The sequence below is a fragment of the Urocampus carinirostris genome, chromosome 9 (genome assembly GCF_059441175.1).
Source record: "Urocampus carinirostris isolate Australia breed hairy pipefish chromosome 9, RoL_Ucar_1.0, whole genome shotgun sequence".
Classification (NCBI taxonomy): Eukaryota; Metazoa; Chordata; class Actinopteri; order Syngnathiformes; family Syngnathidae; genus Urocampus; species Urocampus carinirostris.
In genome coordinates this window covers 3,770,820-3,781,493 of record NC_142357.1, presented here as the reverse complement: position 1 = coordinate 3,781,493, position 10,674 = coordinate 3,770,820, and the positions used below count along the sequence as shown (strand labels likewise).

Sequence of the window (10,674 nt, the reverse complement as noted above, 5' to 3'; positions counted from 1 at the left end):
TTGAGTAACAATATTTTATTAGTAACGTGTTCCTTTGTAAGCCACGCCCCCATTGCATGACATGCCTACCATTTACTCCTGGTGACACACAACCAAATATGCTCATATAAACGGAGACCCTGATATCAGGATTTTACTTTTTAGGTATAAATATGGCTTGGATGTGAGTATATACAATAGGGAGAATATCAGAACATCAGTAGGGAGAAATAAAGTCTCTTCGTAGTCTGCCTGAAACTGTATACAATTGTATTTTGTAGGCAGGAATAAAAATGCCATTTTTTTTAATTATCATATTCAGTGTTGTGTTGCTGGCAAAATGAGGGTTGTATGGTACGTCATGAGTAAAGAAGAAACCCGCAAAAGTATAGTAAACATAGAAGTCCACCGTCTGCTTTTCAAAAGTAGCAGTTACACACCATGTTGTAATGACAACATTTTGTCGATAACGCGTTACAGTACTCGTTACCAAGAAAAGTAATGGTGATCCTTGACGCTTTATTTTGTAATACGTTACTCTCAACCCTGCCTTCCAATCAATGTACTGAATTCTCCTTCATCCTCATGCACGAATCCTATATCTAAAATGACACTGAAGTCAGTCAAGTGTTCACATGCAAAGCTGACCTCTGCTCACCAGCCTTCTGCCTGCCCGTGACCTTTATGTGTGTTGATGACGTCGTCCGTCCAGAAGAGGGAGAGATTGATCTGGATTGACACAAACAGCCAGTGCCAGAGCTGGCCTGTCACACAGCATCATAGGACCATTGCATGCCTGAATGCCAGATGAGAAGAGTGGGAGAGAACACAGCAGCTATGACCTGCTCGTTTCATGTGGCCGAAGCACATTTGGACACAACAAAAAATTTTGCTTTGACAGTGGAGCGTGAGAAGGTGGCTGAGATGGTACAAAAATAAACCGAAAACTACTCAATAGTGTTCGGACCTCCAACAAGAAAATAAACTTACTTGGAGCTGTACTTTCCCCTCGAACGCACATCAGGCTTCATTTAGTCCACTTCAACAAATTAGAATACATGCCATCTTTTTGACATTAAAAAGCGGTAGATGTTATCGCACGCTCTATTCTTATGAGCAAAACTCAATCTGTCTCCCGAATATTATAAACAACACAAAAAACACACATACTTGTTTAAAAGTAGAAGTGGCAAAAATTTACCAAAAACAAAATTGAAAGCGAACATTGGAGGGGTTTATTCAAGTACAAAGACTTAATTTCGCTTCAAAATAAAGCAGCCGTAGACTAAAATATTAGTGTCATGTTTTTTTTTGGTCAGTTTTCTATAAAAAGCTGTAGGTGTTTTTAGGGTGTGAAAAGCTGTATTCTAATGCATAACGGCTGTGTTGGCAACTATATATTGGCCAACAATGTCATGGTTGCCTTGGCGACCGGTCTGCCCTGCCCCCTGGGCACCAGCTGAAGCAGTTCAACTAATCGCGTGTCTGCTATTTAAGGCTGGATTGTGGGCTTTGCGGGTGCTGGCTCATTATATATACACATTCCCCGGTCTGCTATGCCTTGTCCTGTTTTAGTTTTTAAAACATTTTCCGTCTGTTATGCCCTGTCCTGTTGAGTTCGTGCCGGAGGAACTCTGTACCGTTCTGTTCCGATTGTAAGAATGTTTTTGTTTGTCTTGTCCCTGACTTTTGGACAACTTTTATTTTGTTAAATAAAACTTATGGATCGTCACGCAATTGAGTTCTCCCTTCCTGCCTCCTGCCTCCGTTCTGGTCCGATCACTCCTTCCACTCCACTCCGCCTCGTGACAAACAATGAAAGTAAGCTGCGCCGTAAATTAGTTTTTATACAAACGACATTGTTTCTCATTAAAAAGGACATTGTGCATTTTTAAGCACCTCCTAGTTTTAGAAGAACCCCAGTCATCCCGAAAAATGTATATTGATTTGAATAATAAGCCACTTGCGATTCTAGTGAGGATAAGCAGTGCAGAGAATGGATGGATGGATGAAAAATAAGCAATTATACATCTATCACATAAAAATGTATTTATTTTACATAACATCTATAGAGACCTGACATGATTGTTTGCCATTTTGTTGCTACAGGGAGCTCCTAAACCCTTATAAAAGGCTGGTCAAAAAAAAAATGTGAAGAAAAATGGTGCGGTTTGGTCTTTTTGTTTGTGTTCTTCCTTGTGCTTTGAAGCCCTTGTTTTTGGAGGCACTATTGATTAGTTACATTAAGTGGTCAAATATGACACAGTGTCATTTCAAAGATTTTATTAGGGTTGTCACATCAGTGCACAAATTATAAATGTTGTAATCACAGTCTTAGTTAATTATTTTACTTTTATTATATCCGACTTTATTGAATCTGTACGGTCGCTGAGGCCATTGCCCATTAATGGCCAGGTCCGGCTCATCTCTGAAGAGCGGAATGGCACTTTACACTCAAAAACAACGGCTATCAGATACATGTGCTGTATCTGAGTCATATCAGGAGGCTTTTTCTGCTACTTTTAACCATGGAAACCATCATAATCTGTTGAATGTGGGGGAGCAAACCCCTTCCCGAAAAAAAACTGGAAAGGGATGGGCGCCACCAGGCTGTACTTGATCAGGACACACCACAGTAAGTGGTGCCCCAACGACCCAGGCGGCTAAGCGATCAATGAATAAAGAATGATGATAAGATACCTTCAATAGTGTGAAACATGTGTTTTGGGGCTACGTGTTTTAGGTTCAATGGTTAATTGCAGTCCAGAGAGAGCACTACGTAAATTTAGATGCAGGCAATGATCCAACTAGAATTTAGCCATTCCCACTATTTAGATAGGGAAAAAGATGCACATAGAAATCAAATTATGGTTTCAGTCACATTGTGAATAGCCTGATTGAAAATGTTGGATTTGTCCTTTCATTTTTTGAATACTCATGTAGGCATACTCTTTCGAATGTTTGGAGTACTTGTGTCGATTACTGAGAGTGCTCAGTTTGCCTATCTGAAATGTATTTTCTTTGTTAGTGCTTGTAGGGCAGTAAACCCTTGTTCATCGTGGGGTTTTGTTGCAAAAAGAACCCAAGATAAGTGAAATTTGTAAAGTAAAAATAAATAAAGGACTCTACGTTTATTTAGTTTTACAAGTATTATTTAGTTGACTACAAAAGTACAAAACCTATATTACAGAGTAGAGCATTTATTTAACAAACAAAAGTTTTATATTGGTCAAATACGATACCAAGGTCTTTAACAGACTCACTCTGGGTGATAGTACATTTGTGACACCAAAAGGCTCAGACGTCACATTGCCATAACTAATACAATTCGGAATAGAAAGACCCAAACCATGACAGTACAGTTTCTGAGATGCTAATCAATTTTTCCTGATGATCAAGTAGTAATTTTGATCATAGGTGTTAAAGGCAGCGCTTGGATCCAGTAGCAATGATATTGACGAGGCTGTCATGATTACTGATGTGGGCCACCTGAGGCTGCCTCATTGGCGCCAACAGCCAAGGACCCTGATTGGCTGTTGGAGTCTTTTTAAACTCCTGTCTTCCTAAAAACACTCGCCAGATCGTCTGCGAACCTATGCTCCCTCCTAGACAAGCTTTTGTGACTCTCCGACTCTATCTTGCCCTGTTTTCTGTCTAATTCCTGTTGCCTATTTTCTGGACCCGTTTATGTTTTATATATATATATATATAGATATGTGTATATATGTGTATGTATGTATGTAGGGCAGCACGGCGGCGCAGTGGTTAGCGCTTGTGCGGCACAGTTCATGTCATGGGAACCTGTCATGGGTTCAAATCCAGCTCCAGACTTCCTGTGCGGAGTTTGTATGTTCTCCCCGTGCTTGCGTGGGTTTCCTCCGGGCACTCCGGTTTCCTCCCACATTCCAAAAACATGCATGTCAGGTGAATTGGCCGGTCCAAATTGTCCCTAGGTGTGATTGAGCGAGTGAGTTGTCTGTCCCCGTGTGCCCTGCGATTGGCCGGCAACCAGTTCAGGGTGTCCCCTGCCCACTGCCCGATGATTGCTGGGATGGGCTCCAGCACCCCCGCGACCCTACTGAGGATAAGCGGTGTAGCTAATGAGATGAGATGAGATGAGATGTATGTATGTATGTATATATGTATGTATAGCAAGTGCTACCAGGTGGTTGTTTGGGTTACTGGTCAAATTTAAATGAAATAAACTAAGTAAATAAATGAATAAATGCGCCTTAGCAGAGACGGACAGAACCAACTTACATGGAGGGGATTCAAGTAACGGGTTCAACGTAACTTAATGTAATAGAGTAAGAGTAAGGTTTCTTATTCACAAATTCACTCACGTAAAAGTAAAAAATATGGTGATTTAAAAATACTTCTAGAAGTGCAAAATGTCCCCAAACGTAGAGGAGCAAATGTAATAGAGTAAATGTAACTCGTTACTAATACCCACATATGACAATAATGCATCAAGCTATTTGCACCCCCCTCTCCAATGAACGTAAACACCTTGTTTGAATAGTACCACTGGAGGCGTTTTCAGTTTGTTGAACTATTTGTTCTGGTTGTGTAAAATGACGCCACCCTAAAGTGAAATCTCGTAATAAGCTTTTCTGACGGCCTCGTGGTGCGTTTGCGCCTCCTGTCTTGAACGAGGGGTGGAACTACACTATACTTTTGACCATTTCAAGGTTTGGAATCGCTGTTTGTTTCCACTAAAGCGTTTCGGCGAGACGGAGATCTTCGCTTCACAGAGCCAAGATGCTGAACATGTGGAAGGTTCGGGAGCTGGTCGACAAAGCGTGGGTTTATATGTTTTCTTGTTGTTTGTGTATGAACTTTACCTGTTTCAAACAGACACGTATCAAAAACTTTGACGTCACGTCTTTCTGACAACTTGGCTAGCTTGTACGTTGCTAACCCCAGACGCCCGATAACACGCAGTAGAATGTGCTTTTTAAGTTTCAGCCTGAATTAGGTGGCTTTTGTTTAAACTGCTTGAGTGGTCTGTGGACCAAAGTTCTTTATTAATGCTTATTTCCGACAGGCCAAGCGAAAAAACTTAGCCGACAAGCTAGTGTTCAGGCTAGGTGGCTAATAGACCTGGCTAGCCCGCTAAGCTAGTTTGACAGCTTCGGTTAATGAAGTGAGGATTTTATTTGAGTATTGTGAGAGTATTGCTCGACGCGTACTTCAATATAACACAGTTTAAGTTCGTCTAACCTGGCAGTTCTGATACTTGCTGTTGAGTTGACTAACATTATCCAACTTACGAGTGTTCAGAATGTAAATCTGTGTGTATATCACGATCATGGCCATGTAAACTAAGCGGGGTTTGTTAATGTTTCCATAATTCCTGCCGTACAAACCCACATTTCTAAATTACGCCACTCTAAATACAACAGCCCAGGTTAGGTGAGTAAGACCCTAGACTTCTAAAACTAAATCATAATAATAAGTGACATCTTGTAAATATACAGAATAAAATGAGGGTACAGGGTCTACAGTACAGTACTATGATATCAATAGATTGATTGATTGACATTTTTATTTATTCCCCTTTGGTTGTTTGTGGCTTTTTATTTAGATACAACCTTAAAATACCATTCATTACTTAACAAAAGGAAATGATAAAATGTTTGCTCGAAAAACAACAGCACAAAACAATCATTCACTAAAGAAACGTGCCCAAAGCGAGTAGTAGGCTGAAGCCGAAGCTATTCCCTTTTTTCTTACAGGGAAGTCCTAATCAAAACAAGAAAACAACAAACCAGAAAGGCAAATTAGAAAACAAATAAATTACATTTCAAACGTTTAATAGTGTCACTAGTGGCTCCTATACCATATGATACCCAAAGAAACTTTATATATAAATTATTTTAAGTATTTTTATCTAAAATACATTAAGTATTTTGCCCCCATCTGACAAATTTTAAGGAGGCGCTGACCTTGAAGGGATCATTTAACCCTTTAACGGCCCGCCTGACTTTTACCTGTCTGTACGATGTCACCAGTCACTGAAATACGTCATGCCACGTATCATTGGTTAGATCCCTTAACCATTAAGGTCATGGGTGCACTTTTCCTGTGGTGTGTCTTGGGCAAGTACATCCTGGTGGCGCACGTCCCTTTCCAGGCCAACCAATGTTTCCTCCCGATCTTGAACAGGGAATCTTTCGCGTATTAGGCTAATGGTAACCACTGCACTGCGGAAACATCCATCCATCCATCCATCTATTATCTGCACCGTCTATCCTCATTAGGGTCGCGGGGGTTCTGGAGCCCATCCCAGCCATCTCCGGGCAGTGGGCAGGGGACACCCTGAACTGGTTGCCAGCCAGTCGCAGGGCACACAGAGACAGACAAGTCACTCGCTCATTCACACTTTGGGACAATTTGAATTGGCCAATCAACCTAACATGCATGTTTTTGAAATGTGGGAGGAAACCGGAGTGCCCGGGGAAAAGCCACGCAAGCACGGGAAGAACATGCAAACTCCACACAGGAGGTTCGATCTCATGACCTCAGAACTGTGTTGCACACGCGCGAACCACTGTGCTGCCCCTGCAGAAACATATCATTGGAAAACAATCGGGATTCAAGATATGATGACCATTTTCAAAATAGACTCATCACAGAAACATCACCATTATTCTGAAACAAAATACCTGCAAACTATAAATCAGGCGTAAATGACCCCCTGGCTGTCTTGATATTCATTTAATGTATGCAACCATGGCCTCCTTACGTACACAGGAGTCCATTGAATCCAACTGGTTAAAATATTTTCTCCAAAGACATGATATTGCGGACGGATACAAAAAAATTCCACCTAAAAGCATGTTTGTTTCGTCCAATGTTTCTTCTTGTAATTAATTTGTTTCGTTCAAAAACTCCCATTTAAAAATAAACGGACTCTGCAAGTGATTTTCTGTATTTTCGTTAGCCTCTAACCTTTCGATTGACATCACTCTTGGCTAATAGCAAAGGTTTTCTTCATGGTCCACAGCCCGCATCAGCCTATACGGGCTTGTTTGATAAAAGGAAGATCACCTCCTGTAGGCCTAAATTTCTTTAGCCAGTAATAACCAGGGATCAGAATTTTCCGCGGATCCGCGGATTTCCGCTGTTTTTGAACCCCAAAGGCATTCCGACTTTTTCACTTTTTCTCTTGCGTAGCAAACAAATTCAAAATCCGACTGTCTCACTCTTTCCTTTATTGCTCTGGCGGACCCTGGCGGCCGTTAGAAAAATTCCGCCCTGCTTTATTCCTGGACCCTGGCTATTTCAGCTGAAAATGAAAATCTCCATTCTGATCCCTGAATAACCAAATCGAGTAATGATTTACTTATTGGTTAGTCAATGGAAATCCAAACATAGTTTTATGCGATTTTCCAGGGGTGTATTCAAATCAGCCAAAAATAACGTGTGCTAGGCAATCCGTTATTCATTTTTACGCATCATTATTAATGCAAGTGTGCATAACCATTGATTTTACTTCTGGAAAGAGAAGTCAAACATTTACAACTCTTCCACAATGTCTAAAAAATGGCCAGAGTATTAAGCACATTTGCAAATGTTTTAGTGTTGTAAACTGCTCGTCTACAAATGGCCACTTTTGGAAACGTCTAAACCTACCCAAGTAAGGCTTCAAGCAATTGTCTCACCTGTTTTCCAGCTTATATGCCTATGTTACACTCAATTGCGGGCATTACATTGAAATAAAAAACCTCAATGTTAGAAGCACTTGCAGTGATTATTTCAATTTGGGACAGAACCTGGGAGTCTTACCTCTCAAAAGAGATCAAGAGTGTCCATATTCTCCAAATGGTTCAAAAACAGCATTCATTTTAATTTTCGTACGCGTGGGATTGGGATTTTTGGTGAATTTTACTGGAACGTTAAGAGGTTAACTGTTTATCCCACCTGCTCAGGACCGAGTTGACTGTCCGAGGTGTTTTGACACTCAATTGTAAATATGGGTGAATGAACGTGTTGGATTGTCCTGACCTGACTAGGACGTGTCTGTCCCTCGAGAGAAAATTAGCTGAATGTGGTGTACATTTCACGTACACGTAATCAGATTTTTCAACTAACATGTATTTGTTTTTATGCTATTTTTTCAATGAGCACTATATTTATTTTAAAAATCTCTTATGATCACATAAAACAAGATATATATGTATGAATGTTTTTTGAGGATCAGGAATAAGATATGATTGAAGGTTTTGCAAGATTTCCGTTTTGACGTCCCCTCGTGAGTTGATCAGTTAGTGTGTGATGTTCTGATTGTGCCATGTGGTTGCCCAACACACTCTGCATGTTTTTAACTCATTCCTGCGACTTGGTGTGTGAATTATAAAATACTTGGTCTCATGACAACATGAAAACATTTCTCTATGCTGGTTTTTATTCAGATATGCTCAAATGCAACTCTCAACATATTGCAAGAAAATGATGAACAATTAACAGATAAGAGTTGCATCACCACCACTTACTTTTCTCTTTCTTTTAAGAATATTCATTTAAGGTGTATTGTTAAGTTTTCTTTTGTGGTTAAACACAAACTCCACTGGAAAAATAACAATATTGACTGGAAGTATAACAAACAAATCATGAACTATCACATGAAGATGCTTTCTTCAAAATACTCATAGGTCAAGAAGTTTGAATTTATTTTACATAGCATTTTCTGTTGCATTATACAAAACAGTGACACCCTTTGGTCAAATATTACACAGTGTCCCTTAATAGCAGGGGTGTCCAAACTTTTCAAAAAGCGGCCGGATTTGGTAAGCTGAGAATGTGTGACAGCCAACTATTCAGACTGGCATTCTTCTAAATCCACCCTCTGTGAAAGGTTTGCAGTGCTTTGCAATCAGCTTTGGGATGTCGTAGGTCGCCTTTGAGGCATTTTAATTTGACTCGAAAGGTCTCGCGCTGCTTCGCCGTTAAAACAGCTTCCAGTTGCTTCACCTTTTCATAGCGTGTGTTTCCATTCGGCGTTTTGTAGTCTGTATGTTTTATCTGGCAGTGCTTCTTAATATCATATTCTTTGGAAACAACTACAGACTATTGGCAAATTAGGCAGATGCAGTTGTTCCAGATTTTGGTGAAAAAAATGCTCCAATTTCTACTTTTCCTGGAAGCCGCAGCCCTCACAGTCAACTTTCCTTTTGTAATTTACATGTCAGAAATGGGTTTGGTTAAAATTCTCGCAGAAAGCCAAGGGCAAGGTGGCCAAAGGGCTACTGCCATTTGATGAAATGAATTTTGTATTTTTATTTTTTCGGAACACATTTATTATTTTCTGCTGTCAATATTATTGGCGGGCCTCATAGTTTTGGTTTTATGACAGATGCTGTGGGACAGTAAAAATTTTATCACGGGCCGCAACTGGACCCAGACCGGACTTTAGACATGCCTGCTTTATAGGGACAGTGTGCATCATTTAGCATCTCCTTAAGGCAAAACCCCCATTAAAATAAAAAACATTTATTTAAAAAGTAAATACATACTGTATACATGAACTGCCATACAAACGTGCAGTTTTAAAAATACTTATGAGTTGAGAAATTCGTCTTTATTTTATATAACATGACCCTCATCTAACGAGATTGAAAATGATTGTCTGTCATCTTGCTGCAATGGGTACCCCCCAAAACATAAAACATTGTGAAAGTCTGGGCAAAAGAAAAAGAGAAGAAATATCTGCTTTTTTGCCAGGTCCAGTCTCTGTAGTTTGAATTTTTCCTTGTTGCTTTTAAGCACTAGTTTTTAGTTACAGGAAACTAGGGGTCGCCAACCCTTTGAAAGCTGGCGGGTACTTTTTGTTACCCTTCAGCACAAAGGGCACCCAGTTTTATATGCATTTGAAAATAACGTCTTATACTGTTATTACTCTGCTTTACTATGTGGTTAGTACAAACGCTGCCTTACTTACGAACGTTTGTTCAGAAGTTGAATTTGTTCGTAAGTTGCTTCAGTGCTATATTTTGTATGTTTGTATAAGTATGTTTAAGGCTTGTATAAATAACCTGTATTGTTTTGTACTAAAAAAAATAAACATTTCATAAAATAATATGCTCTATAAAAATAAAGTTAAGTTTAATTTACTTTTGGAAGATGAGCTTCAACAGTTGGGCTACTTCCTCCTCCGTGGTAAAAAGAGACCTAACCATTTTCTCAACTGCAACAAGCTTCCATATTTTTCTTTCATTTGAAATGAAACGACTCTTCTATTCTTTACACTAACATATTGAATGGATGAACGAGATATTAAACAATAAAAATGTCAAAGTTCTTGGCGCGATGGAGGTACAGTATAGAATGTTTACACACAAGGAAGTAGTTTCTTCTTTGGAGTGGATGCTGGGTGACCTCTTACAGCGCCACCACACACCTGTAGTGGCGGAAAGAAGAACTACAGTAATGTCCTCTACTCGGAAAAAGGTGCAAAGAATACAAAATCTAACTACAGCAATTTTCGGATATTTTTCGACATCCCGAAAAAAATGATCGTATTTATCGTTTTACCTAAGTTGAATGAATGGTCGTAAGTAGGGGAGCGTCTTGAGGTTAATTATTGGAAGTAAGGTTAAATAAACTTGGTTAACTCTACAAAAAATATATTTTTTCTAGAAATTGACAATGACCCAGCACAGGTGAGTTTTTTTAGAACAGGTCCGCGATCAC

At 39.7% G+C, this 10,674-nt stretch overlaps 1 protein-coding gene across 1 annotated transcript in view; it reads left to right on the top strand.

The window, feature by feature from the left end:
• The first annotated feature begins 4,478 nt into the window (after window positions 1-4,478).
• Window positions 4,479-10,674, top strand: part of clint1a (clathrin interactor 1a) — a 44,008-nt gene continuing 37,812 nt past the window's right edge. The window contains exon 1 of the mRNA XM_088344232.1: window positions 4,479-4,781. Coding sequence (XP_088200358.1) covers window positions 4,741-4,781 — 41 coding nt within the window. The 5' untranslated portion in view covers window positions 4,479-4,740. The remainder of the gene's footprint in view (window positions 4,782-10,674) is intronic.